This window comes from Nicotiana tabacum, chromosome 13 (assembly GCF_000715075.1).
Source record: "Nicotiana tabacum cultivar K326 chromosome 13, ASM71507v2, whole genome shotgun sequence".
Lineage (NCBI taxonomy): Eukaryota > Viridiplantae > Streptophyta > Magnoliopsida > Solanales > Solanaceae > Nicotiana > Nicotiana tabacum.
Genome location: NC_134092.1, coordinates 15979089 through 15992629, shown reverse-complemented (window position 1 = coordinate 15992629; position 13541 = coordinate 15979089). Strand labels below are relative to the sequence as shown.

General features: G+C 34.6%; 1 protein-coding gene across 2 annotated transcripts; it reads right to left on the bottom strand.

The window, feature by feature from the left end:
- Positions 1-11157: 11157 nt before the first annotated feature.
- On the bottom strand, positions 11158-13092 carry LOC107819361 (zinc-finger homeodomain protein 2-like). Of its 2 annotated transcripts, none has more exons than XM_075229072.1 (2): positions 12535-13092; positions 11158-11818 (listed from the first exon to the last, which is right to left on the bottom strand). In XM_075229072.1, exons 1-2 carry the CDS (start codon positions 12944-12946, stop codon positions 11547-11549), a joined length of 684 nt encoding a protein of 227 aa, XP_075085173.1. In that variant the 5' UTR covers positions 12947-13092; the 3' UTR covers positions 11158-11546. The 2 variants fall into 2 exon arrangements, with proteins under 2 accessions (XP_075085173.1, XP_016500955.2); XM_016645469.2 differs by having other exon boundaries at positions 12529-13088.
- Positions 13093-13541: the final 449 nt, after the last annotated feature.

The following is a 13541-nucleotide window of genomic DNA, read 5'->3' as shown; positions in this document are numbered from 1 at the left end:
ATTTTTTATCGAGGTACGTAGTTTGCCTCGCACTTCTAGAGGTCAGTACAACGTGAGTTGGGTACGCAGGTTCAGTTGAGCACAACATTTTATCCCAGACGGACGAACAGTCCGAGCGCACTATTCAGATATTGGAGGATATACTTCGCGCTTGTGTTATAGATTTCAGGGGTTCTTGGGATCAATTCTTGCCACTTGCCGAGTTTGCCTACAACAATAACTACTAGTCTAGCATTCAGATGGCTCCCTATAAGGCATTATACGGGAGGGAGTGCCGATCACCAGTTGGATGGTTTGAGCCGGGGGAGACTCGGTTGTTGGGTACAGATTTGGTACAGGGTGCCTTGGAAAAGGTCAAGATTATTCAAGATCGACTTCACACAGCTCAGTCTAGGAAAAAGAGTTATGCCGATAGTCAAGTTTGTGATTTTGTATTCATGGTCGGAGAAAGAGTTTTGCTTCGGGTTTTCACCCATGAAGGGTATGATGAGGTTCGGAAAGAAGGGCAAGATGAGCCTTAGGTATATCGAACCCTTTGAGATTATTGAGAGAGTGGGTGAGGTGGCCTACAGGCTCGTATTTCCACTTAGTCTATTAGCAGTCCATCTAGTGTTCTATGTGTCCATGCTCTGGAAGTATCACGGTGATCCGTCCAATATGTTTAGACTTCAGCTCAATCCAGTTCAACAAAGATTTAACTTATGAGGTGAAACCGGTGGCTATCCTAGCCTGGCGGGTCCGACAGTTGAGGTCAATGAGTTGTCCTTCAGTTCAAGTGCAGTGGAGAGGTCAGTCAGTCGAGGCATCCACTTGGGAGTTTGAGTCGGATATACGGAGTAGATATCTACACCTTTTTACCAGTGGGCTCGGATCCATATTTTGATGGTCCTAATGGGTCTGTATCGTGATTTGGGACTTGGGCGTATGTCCGGAATCGAATTCGGAGGTCCCTAGCTCAAGTTATAGAATTTGTTGAAATATTTAAAGTTTAAAAGTTTAAAGAATTTATAGATTTGACCGAAGTTTGACTTTGTTTCTACCGGGTCCGTATTTCGATTCCGGGGCTTGGTGCAAAACGGAGTTGATTTGACATGATTCGAACATCCGATTGTTAAAATGAAAATTCTTAAGTTTCCTTGAAAATTTTATTTGTTTTGGTGTCCGATTCATAGTTCTAGGTGTTATTTGGATTACGCAAATGAGCTCGTATGATATTTTGTACTTGTGTGCATGTTTGGTTTGGAGCCCCGAGGACTCACGTGAGTTTTGGATAGGTTACGGAGTGAAGTGAAGTTGTACCTAGAATCATAGCTGATGCCTTTTAGCTTCTGGTTTCTATCGCAGATCTCGCATTTGCGAGATCTGGCTTGTATTTGCGAATAAGACTTCGCATTTGTGAGCATGGGCTGGTGGGCAGGTTTGTTGCATTTGTGAGTACTCTACCGCATTTGCGATAGAGGCAGGTTCGCATTTGCGAACAAGTAGGTCGTATTTGCGATGGGGACTAGGGGGAAGCTAGTTTGCATTTATGATAAGGCCCAAATTTGCATTTGTGAACAAATCATAGCAAATGCGATGATAGTAGAGGTGTCGGTAATTTCGCATTTGCGGGGTTCGCAATTGCGAACTCCAGGTTGCAATTGCGACATCTGCGCTTGGTCAAAAGCTGAGTTAGACGCGATTTTGGTTCATTCTTTCAAATTTTCAACCCTAAAAACCTTAGAGGCGATTTTTCCAAGAGCTTTTCTTCCTCAATTCATTGGTAAGTTACTCTAACCTACTTTCTTTCGATTACCCACTACATTTCATAAGATTTCAACCTTAAATCTATGATTTTCATGGTAGAAATTGGGGATTTGGGTAGAATTAGAGATTTTAGTAAAATTGGAATTTATACCTCGAATTAAGGTCGGAGTTCGAAAAACATTACATAACCGATCTCGGGGTGAATGGGTAGTCGGGTTTTGGTCCGAATTTCGGGATTTTGACCAAGCAGGCAAAAGGTTAACTTTTGTTGACTTTTTCAATAAAAACCTAAATTGAACCTCTTTCATTCGTGGGTAGTTCCTAAGGCTTATTTTGAATAGTTTGGTTAATAATTTGTTAGATTTGGTTTGTTCAGAGGCTTATTCTAGAGGAAAGGCCCCGGTAAAGCTCTGAGTTGACTGCGGAGTGAGGTAAGTATCATGGTTAACCTTGACTTGAGGGATTAGGACTTGTTTGCCTATTTGCTACGTGTTTAAATGTGTGGGTACAACGTATATGTGAGGTGACGAGTACTTATGCGTTGTTGTTGGGTTAAAGCATGCGGGTGAGACTTATTTACTTGTAATTTATTTTCTTCTGTGATTATGATATCCATGCTTAGACTACTTTATTAATTAATTGATCGTTCTTTCCGCATTTATGAACTATTTGTGATGATTGAATATTTTTGGAAGTTGAGGTTTGGTATTTTGGAACCATTATTGACGTAAAGTTTATTCTTGCCTATTCTATCTCCCAAATGTTTATATGCATTGCTACACGGTAAGGGAGAGTGTTAAAGCACGAAGGGTGATGTCGTGCCATATTTATCGTTTCATGGAGAGATTAAAAGTTAAAGCACGAATGGTGATACCGTGCCATTATTATTATTTCACGGTGAGATTGAAAGTAAAAGCACGAAGGGTGATGCCATGCCATTATTATTATTTCATGGTGAGATTGAAAGTAAAAGCACGAAGGGTGATGGCGTGCCATTATTATTATTAGGTAATTTTGCGAGTAAAAGCACGATGGTTGATGCCGTGCCATCTTTATTCATTATGTTTATCCGTTTTCATTGGTTGATGGTTTTTTTGACTGTCTCATGTTGTCATTTCCTATTGTAGTTACTGTATCTTCTACCCCCTTTCGCATGTCCCCTCCCAATCGTAAGTGTTTAATCTCTATTTGTTGTTATGTTGCACGTATATTTTCTTTTTAGGTATCCCGGGCAGATCTGCACGTATATCCTGTCATCGACTCGTCACTACCTCGTCGAGGTTAGGCTCGACACTTACATAATATATTGGATCAATTGTACTCATACTACACTCTGCACTTTTTGTGCAGATTTTGGTACTGGCCCCAGCTGTACATGAGGTGCATTAGCTCGGATTGGCATATTTGGAGACTCGAGATAGATCTACTGGCATCTGCAGACCTTGAAGTCCCTTTCCTCTTTTCGTATTTACTGTTCATTCCATTCGAAACAATTGTATTTATTTCAGACTCTGTTTGTAGAACTTCTAGAAGCTCGTGTAATTGTGACTCCAGATCCGGGTTGTATTTAGATATGCTGGTTATTATGCTACTTCGTACTTCATTTTATTTCATCCCAGTTTAATTGGTTTATTTATTTGAACTGTTTTAAGAAATTGATTTAAGAATTTCTCTAACGTTGGCTTGCCTAGCGAGTGAAATGTTATGCGCCATTACGGTCCCGAAAGTGAGAATTCCGGGTCGTGACAGTAGGACGAAAATCAATGTGGTTTTGAAGAATGGTATGATGAACCCATTAACCAGGAATACTACAAATCATGTTTGCTAAATATTTGGAATCTGATTGGTGAATACGAACTCCAAATCTTGAAACTACAAGAATAACTTGCCGCAGTGAAGGAGAAATAAAAGAGGCAGAAGAAGAAAAAAATCGATTAGAAGAGAAATTTAAGTGGTTGAAGCATAGAATAATGGGCGATAGTGACTAAACAAACACATGGATGCGTTTATTATAGTAGTTTATTTTTATGTTGTATGTGTCATGTATTATCTTTAATTGGTAACGAATTTAAATTTATGCTAAGTGATGACGTCCAAATCCACTACTAAAAAGTAAATGGATACGGTCGCATGCAATATAATTTACCTAACTATGAGTCGGGGTCGAATACCATAGAGAACAATATGTAGGCGATTAGGCGTGTAAGAGAATTTTCACTTGTTATTCTAAGCCAAACACTTAGAAAGGTTTTGAGAAAATATTTATAACTAATTACAAAAATGTAAACTAACCTAGAAAGCAAATAAAATGATCAATGACTACAAGCATGGATGCATTGGGAATTACACTCAAGTAACGATCCAATTTATTTCACGATTTTACAAATATGAGCGAGTTTATGTTAATTAGCCTCGGGTAATAATTTTATGTTAGCTTCTTTCGAAGACTAACAAGACTTCCTAATTGAATTATCCCTAAAATAATAATTAAGCATACCCGAATATGGTTACAAGTAGTTCAATCCTATACCTAGGTAGAATCTATAAAGTGAGGGTTAACACCTCAAGTTCTTGTTAATTTATCTTCCCCAACCCCAAATTATCTTTTTTCAAAATCAATTCGAAGTTAATGGGCGATCCCTAGGGTTAGCTAATCCCTTTGAAAACATTAAAGAACAAGAATAATTAAAGAAACAATAACTCATTTCATAATAAATAAAAATCGTTCAATACATAAGCACAACAAGATATTTAATCCACACTTTAAGTACAAATATTCCCATAAACAAGATTCAAGTGTTGGAAAAAATACTACATACTTAGATATACAATACAAAGCAAGAAAATGAAGAAATGAACATAAATGGGTGAGAAATTCTCAACCAAAAGCTTCAAATCTTCAAGTCCCAAGTGGAGAACGACTATTTTGCAGAAGCGGCTAAAAGGACGCAGAAGCGCGTCCGCAGAAGCGGTCTTCAAGCGCAGAAGCGTGACCACAGAAGCGGTTTATCAATCGCAGATGCGATTTTTGTCCTGCAAGTCTCATTCTGCAGATGCGGACCTGCCTGCGCAGATGTAATTTCACTGGAAATATTTTCACTTCTTTTACTCTTTTTGCACAATTTTACTTCATTTGATCTCAACTCTTTTCAAGGTTCATGGTACCTAAAAATCTTGCAATGCACACCATAAATTATCTTATTTTATAATTAAAGCACACAAAAACTAAAGAATAGAGACTATGATGAGTGGTAAAATCCCGACTCATCAATACCCCCAACTTAAAGCTTTTTCTTGTCCTCAAGCAAATAAAAACCAAAAATTCAATGAGGCTCTAACATTTAAAGCTCAACTAGCATCGCTATCATCTTCAAATCATATTCTCTGATTAAGCACAACACTTATAATTTTGGTTGGCACTAATAATTATGCTCAAGCATGTGAACTTCAACCAAACAACTCCCTCGTTTAAAACAATCTCAAGAATGCAATGGAGTTTCAAAATAATTAAGTGACAACAACCAAGCCTCAAGAAGTGACTCAAAAGCACTAGTCTACTGCATATGCTCAATTTACTCAATTCGAAATCTATCAATGTCACCAATCCATTATAATCCACGTGCCCTCACAAGAAAGAAAGTCCCAAAATTATCATATTTACAACAACAACACAAGGGACAAATGTACAAAGACACTCACTCCAAACAAAGAATTTCAAGTGTTACAAAATATCATATCATAAACTTGCCCTTATTTTAATTCACCGCCTATTCAAGAACATTCAGTTGGAGATCCCATAAGGACTTTTTAAGCTTGTAATGTAGGCTTAGGGAAGGGTAGGATAAATATTTGGGATACAAGTGACTACACCCTCCTTGAACACTACTCACATTTGTCTTTTCTTTTTGCACTTTGCTTCTTTTTAAATCACATAGCCCTTATTGCCATCTAGTTACCAACATAGAACCACCTTAAAGCACCTCTCTAATTTTCTCAAGACTCCATATTTTTTTTCTTTTTCATTTTATACAACTATTTTCTTTTGGAGCTTGAATATCTTCATATAAATAACTTTGAGGTATATGCTTCTACACACAATGTACATCTTCACCATTTCCAAATTAACACCAACACCCCCAACTTAGACTTTTAGCCTCATTCTTAACATTCAAGGAGGGACGAGTTCAAAAGAGGGAATTATTTCACAAAAAAGGTAAAGTTTTGTAATGAGGTAGTCAAAGTAAAGGTTAAAGGCTCAAATGGGATTAACTAGTGATAGTATTTATGCAATGGTAGGCTCGAAAGGCGAAAGAGGCTTTTTTAAAGATCACAAAGAATGCCTAAGTTCATCCCTCCAACCAAACATAATTAACATTAGCATTGAAAGACCAATCGTGCAAGTTCTAGATGATAAAAGTAAATACAAGAATTATTTTTAACAAAAACTAACATACATGGAACTTATAATCAAGATGGATAAATTTCACTTCTTAATAAGAACAATTTGAACAATATCATGCCAACTAGTGGGCAAAGAGTTATAAAATGAGCCAAAAAGTTATCACAAAAATTATTCTTCCCTATGTAACTTACTTTTTCCCATGCACGCCCAACACATCTGCCTATATAGATTAACTAGAATAGTTGCACCCCAGCTATAACCATATAAATCATCTAGCCGCTCCAGATGATGTAGAAATCGGAAGCTGACTAGGTTTCCCGAAGTATTCGGGAACAGTATACCACCAAACATCAACAGCAACAATCTCTGTACCGGTCGATATCCTCTGGCGGTGAATCATCAGTAATCTCCGTGTACATCGCCACAAGATGCTGCCGAACAGGCATCAACTGCAATCGATTGGCCCCACTCAATGTAGTCCGGTGAGCCCCTACAACATATGAAGGTAATCCACTCCCGTATAGTCTCTAAGAGCATGCGGGTAAGCTACATGTATACCATCATCAGGCAGCCCGAAAAGAACCTCCACGTCCTCAAGCGTAATGGTAGCCTCGTCGATGGGTAGATGAAACATGTGCGTCTCCGGTCGCCACCGCTCTAACATAGCCGTGATCAACACCCAGTCGAACTGCAACCGACCGATCTCTATGATCCTGTAGAAACTCGTACCCTGAAGGCGTCTAACTATACGGGGATGCAGTGAGTGGTCCCTAATGAACTCCCACATATCGTCTATATGTCTGGGGCGAAATATCTGGGACAAACACTGCCCATCTCAGGTGTGTGAAGACCTATGGTTGCCCTGTAGCAACAATAGCTCTCGAGATGTAGGTCTGGGATGCATAGAGGGAACCTCCATGACGATGTTTGTAAATTGAACAATATTAATTAAAGTATTTTTCTATTTAATTATTTAACATCTTTAAATATATTGTAATATCTTTTATATTAATATTTAATTGATATTTTTTCTATATTATTACTTAGGTTGATACATTTTCTATATTATTATTTTATATGTTAGTTTCTTACATTATTTTATATGTTTGTTTATTATTTATATGTTTGTTTCTTACTCAGCTATTTTTGGGTATAATAGAATTAAATAATTATTTTTCATAATTATACATGATATAATTAATAAATATTCATATCAAAATACTTAGTTTGACAAATTTTCTATATTGTTGTTTTTATGTTATTTTCTTACGTTTGTTGACTAAAATTCGAGAGGGTTTGTGTTTGAACTATCATTTATTTTCCAAATATTTTTGGGGTTAATAGAGAATTAAATGATTAATTTCAATAACTAAAAAGATAATTAAGTAATTATTCATATAACAAATACTTAGGTTGATAAATTTTCTATATTAATATTTAATATGTTAGTTTCCAACAGTTGTTTACTAAAATTCTGCAGGGTTTTGTTTGAACTACCATCTTTTAAAGTTATTTTTGAATTATAACAGAATTATATAATAAAATTTCATAAGTAATCAAGATATATTCAATAATTAATCATATAAAAAATACTACAAACTTAATAGTAAATAATATTAAATTTACTACATTCGTAACGGTTTATTTGTTAACTGTCATATTTTGCTCAAATTTCCCGATAACTGATTATTTTATGATTCCTATCTAATATTTGATAATTATCTATTGATACATTAAATCCATAATTGAGTACTCTATCTGAGTTTGTTAAGGAGAGCACAAAGTTTTTATTCTACATATTGAAATCTTAAAGAGCACTAAAGTAACACTACTCTAAATGTAAACAAAGTCAACTACCATAAGTTAAAATTTATTATCAGCTTTACTACGCTAAATGACACTACATAATAATTAAGGGCACAACATAACACTAAAGGGTACTAAACAATAATAAAGTCACATATTAATATACGTACAACAATAAAATCACACATAACAATAATTATTCATAAAATAACAATATATATTTTTTACTAATTTTTTAGCACATAAATAAACTAATTCGGATAAAAAATAAAAAATTAATTAAATCACAAAACGATAAAAAAAAAATAGACCACAGTAAAAAAGAATTAATAAGCATTTTATATACATGAGTTTTACCAAAAAGTAAGTCAGAATACCTCAATTTAAAATTTTTTGAAATGTAAAAAATTGATGATTTGGGAGCTGAAACGAGCAATGGACGAGATCCACTACACGACAACGCCTTAGATCCGGTGTTAGCTTGCTAAAATACGGAGAAGACACAATTTTTGGGGGACGAGTGGGCTCCAATAGAATTTTTTGGTTAAAAAATATTTGGGGGGGGGGGGGGGGGACCATTTTTTGTTTTTCGATTTCTGTCTGGTCGGGGAAGAAGACGGGCCCATTTTTTTTATATAGGTATAGCGCATATACTTGCATATGCGTTATACCGCCCGTCAATTTAAAGTTCAAATTTAACGAATATATTGACCGCGTTATATCTTAACGGACAAACGTGTTGTTAAGATATAGTGCGATGAATAATCGCGTTATATATAAAATAATACTCAGATATATTTTCACCTATTTTTGTGCTTTGAATCCGAAAAAACAATATTTTGGTTCCGATTTTGGAATAAGAAGAAAATGATGATGTTCAAAAAGAAGAAAAAGAGAAATGGAATTTCTGATCAAGCTTTGGATCTATCAATCAACTTTCTGAAATGTATGTGTACTTCACCAAGTTACCAACAATTGCACTTGAGTTTTCCTCGCAGTTATTGTTGCAGTATCGACATTTTCCTTCCCAAGAAAAATTGTACTCCGTATATTTTTACTTGACATATATATTAAAAATAATTTTTTATTTTTATTTGTCACTTTATGCATATCAAGAGAATGACAAATTTATTTTTCTATTATACCCACAGTATTTATTACTCATTTCAAATCATTTTCTCAAATTCAACAAAATATGCATCAATTAATATAGGTATTATGATAAATTATGCACTTCATCTATTATTTTTTAAGGGACGTGAAAAGTCAAAACGTGTCAAGTAAAAGTGAACGGAGGGAGTAGTACTCTAAAAGGCATAAATTAATTTGAGGTCAAGACAACAATATTTCCGTAAAATATGAATTAAACATATTTAGTTCTTCCTTTCCCTAGGTACACTTCACAGCCCTCTATAATTAAACATATTTAGTTCTTTTGTGTCTGATTTTACAAAATATTAAAAAAAAAAAAAGAAGAATATTTCCGCACTTAAAAAAATGGAAACGTGTATTCATTGTCGTGACTGGAAGATGGTAAATGCAATTCAGGAAACATCTATGAATCGGAATTAAGACGCACCATATTTTCTGTCTACATCTTTCGACAAAGACATATGTTTTAAAAATAAAAAATAAAAACAGTTCGGTGCACAAAATATACTGTATTTATACAGGGTTCGAAGAATAGCCGCACCCTAAGGCAGTGTGATGTAGACAACACATCCAAATGCAAACATTATAAGTGACTGGTTCCACGGCTCGAACTCGTGACCAATAGATCACACAGAGACAACTTTAGCATTGCTCCAAAATTCCCCTTCTCAAAGACATGTAATTAACCTTATTAATTAGGAGTATAAGAGTATTTGTCAAAAAATGATCTTTTATTTGTATACACTAAATGAATTGAAGGTAAATTTAATAATAAATGAATTTCAGTTTGACAAAATGATAAATATTTAGAACCGAAGTCCGAAAGGAGTATCCTGCTTATAATGGCATGACACATTTAAAGCTTAAAGTGTTAGCCAATCTGTATTACTATATTAATGAATAATGAAACAGTAAACTTTTTGAAATAGAAATAAGAAACAGAAAGTTAGCAGCAACAGAATGTCGAAATAATATCTGAAAATAATTTCGAAATAAATCGAGCCCACTAAATGCATAGTGTGCCCTTAAAAAATTATTCTCCTCAAGTATCCGAGATGCTTGAATATTATCCTCTCAGGATAGAATGATTTAACTCACCGGTGTATTGGTACCAAAAACTCTTATGAAATGCGAACCACTCAATGGTTGTAAAACACATTGAAAAATTTTGTGCAGAAGAAGAAGATCAGAATTTTTTTGAAATACATGTCGCGGGTCATGGGCTATTCCGGATTAAATTTTAGTTAATTAATTAATTAAATAATTGAAAAAAATTTTGTTCAAAAAATTAATCAATCAATCAATCGTTAACCGAAGCCGAAGCCGAGCGATAACGATGACGGCGCGAGACTTACTTTCTTTCCAACCCTTTCAACACCAAAAGAAGTACTTTCTCAATATAAAAAAAAGAGAGTTCACTTTCCCTCCACTTTCTTACCTCCATTTCCCATTCAATTACCATCTTCTTGAAGAGGATAAAGGACATGAAGATTAGCTCAAAATTTGAAGGATTCAGAACAAAGAGCCGGTCACTTGAAATTCATGAATGATCACACAAATGACAGGTTAACAATGAAAGCAGAAAAATGCGTTATCCTATAGTCCTAACTCTTTTCACTAATTAGGCTTCACATAAATTTAACTTAGTCACTCCGTTTCAGTTTATGTGAACCTATTTATTTTTTTGTCCGTTCCAAAAAGAATGGCCCCTTTCTAAATTTGGATGCAATTTAAATTAAACTTCTAATTCTACCCTTAATGAGAAGCATTTATAACCACACAAATACTCTGGACCCCTTTTTGATTTGTTTAGGATCACAAATTACAAAAGTCTTTATTTTTTCTTAAACTCCATGCCCACTCAAACAGGTTCACGTAAATTGAAACGGAGATAGTATCATATACTTCGTTAATAGTCAGAACAAGCAAACTTTCCAACCAGAAGTTTGATCAAGAATGTTATAAGCAGCTTGCAACAAGTCATCTCTTTAAAAGATGAAGCTCAGAATAAATGTAACGAATACCCTTTAATCCATTCATAAACTCATAGTCAGGACAAAATTAGATATATAATGAGGCATTCAACATTCCCACCTAAACATATATTGATATATATTTCCAAGAAAACAAGTGAAACTATAGAAGAAAAGACCAAAAGCTTTGGCCAAAAAATTACGAAGTACTTCTCAGAAAGGAGAAAACACTCTCAACCAGCATCTCAAATAAATTTCGTCTTCCTCTTCTGACGTACTCTTTTTACTTGTTCTTCTAGAAACAACGACATAACAACATATCCAATATATTCTTACAAGTGGAGTCTGGAGAAGGTAGTACGTACGCAGACCTTACCCCTATAATGAAAGTACCTTAAAAATATTTTTTTTTGGGTGTTTTATCTTATTCTTCTTCTTTTTCAGCTTCTTTCTTGAGTTGGGACTAATTAAGGGTTTGTACTTTGTATTAGGGTTTTCTTACCAAGTGTAAGTTTGTTATTATGCATCCAAACTTTGAAAACATGCCTTTTGGTACAAATCTCATTACACAACTGCTGCACAACTCCTTCATCTTGTCTCTGAATTCGCCACCCTAATTTCTCAGCCAGTTCCAGCATTTTCTCCTTTTGTTCTTGGTTGAATCTCGTCCTAAATCTCTTCTTTGTCACACTGTTATTAGGGTTGCACAACTCTTCTTGATCCTCCCTATATCCACCACCTGTTGTTTTTGAGAGTGGAAAAAGTAGAAATCAGATGAGTACTAATTTTAAACAGATTACGTACGTTGAGTAGTAATTTTAGAACGACTTGTAGTAATTTTGGGAAGGATTATAGTAGCTTTAAAAGTCGTTCTAAATTTATTACTCTAGAAAGCTTTAAAATAGTCTACATACATATTAATTTTAAGATTTAAATTACATGTAATACTTCTGTCTCAAATTTATGATTTCTAAAAATAAGTATCTCAAATTATTTGTCAATTTATAAGTTCAAGAATTTTTTTTTTCCTATTTTACCCTTAGTAGTAAATGTTCTTGAATACTACAAACACCTCAATTATGGGGTAATATTATAATTTTTAAATACCAAGAAGACATAAATAAGGATAAAATAGTCAAAAATACCTCCTAATTATTATTTTCTCAAAGAGCATGTAAAACAAAAATACGACAGATAGTTTGAGACCGATGGAGTATCTGATAGTGCAATTCTTTTTCCAAACTAACAATGTCAAATTTACTTATTATAACACATTAATTTTTATTTTTATCAGATTATTAATTATGTTTAACTTAGGGATTTACATGTAATTAGTACAACATTTTTTTTACTCCATTAATATATAAAAATTAAACTCTAAATTTTGACCCACTAATTTTGAAACCCCAGAACTACTTTAATTAATTATAACAAACAAAAACACATTACCAGCACCTCCTCCAGAAGTTGACGGCAGGGCTAAAGGTCTCTGCGGTGGCAAGACATGTTGAACGTACCCACACGGTGGGGTTCCATAGTAGGGTAGGTGGTGGAGTTGCGTCTCTTTCCGGTGGAAATTACGGTGGCAGTTGCAGGCGGCGCATTTGAGGGCATCGAGTGTACCATCTTCTCCGGCAGGCATGAACTCGCCGCAGCCGTCTACGGCGTGGCCACCGATACCGACGGCATGGTTCTTGAGACACTCTTTGTACTTCGGTTTCCTCATTTGCAGCGGCGCGTCGAGTATCAATTCGTCGGAATTACTCGGCATTTTGGGCTCATTAGTTGAGTTGGAGATTTCGAGTACTGAGTTATAATTTGGTGATGCTTTAATTTCTTTCTGATCTTCTTGAGTTTCGAACTCCATGGGATTTAGCTACTCCTTTAGCTAAATTCAGTAGCTAATCCAATAATATGTGTCTATAAATATATACTCCTTTTGCCTCGGATAAAATAGTGGGATTAGGATTTAGGAATATGAGTGTCAACTTCTTTAGTACGCTTTAAACAGTATTTGACACAAGGCGAAAAAGTAAACTACTTGAAGTTAAAATTGAACAAAAAAATATATAAAAAAAATCATGACACTTTTAAAAAAGAAAGAAATATTTTTAAAATTTGACTAAAATAAGTTAATTAAATTTACGTATTTATAAATTATCTCATTAGGCGTAAAATGAGATATTTAAAGTTAAATTATTTTTTAAACATAAAAAAGTCATCATCCATTTTGGAAGACTAAAAAAGAAGAAGTATCACGTAAATTGTGTCAAAAAGTGTATTTGAACATAAGTTTTATTTATATTTCGAAATAAAGTCGTTATTTTGCTCGAAATACTCTATTTTAAATATCAAATTCCTCAACTTCAGTATTTACGAATACTGAAATATTACTGACGCCAAACGGCGCCTTTATTAATCTTCGAGTATGAATTTCACCGTGCCTATCTTTTTACAGAATA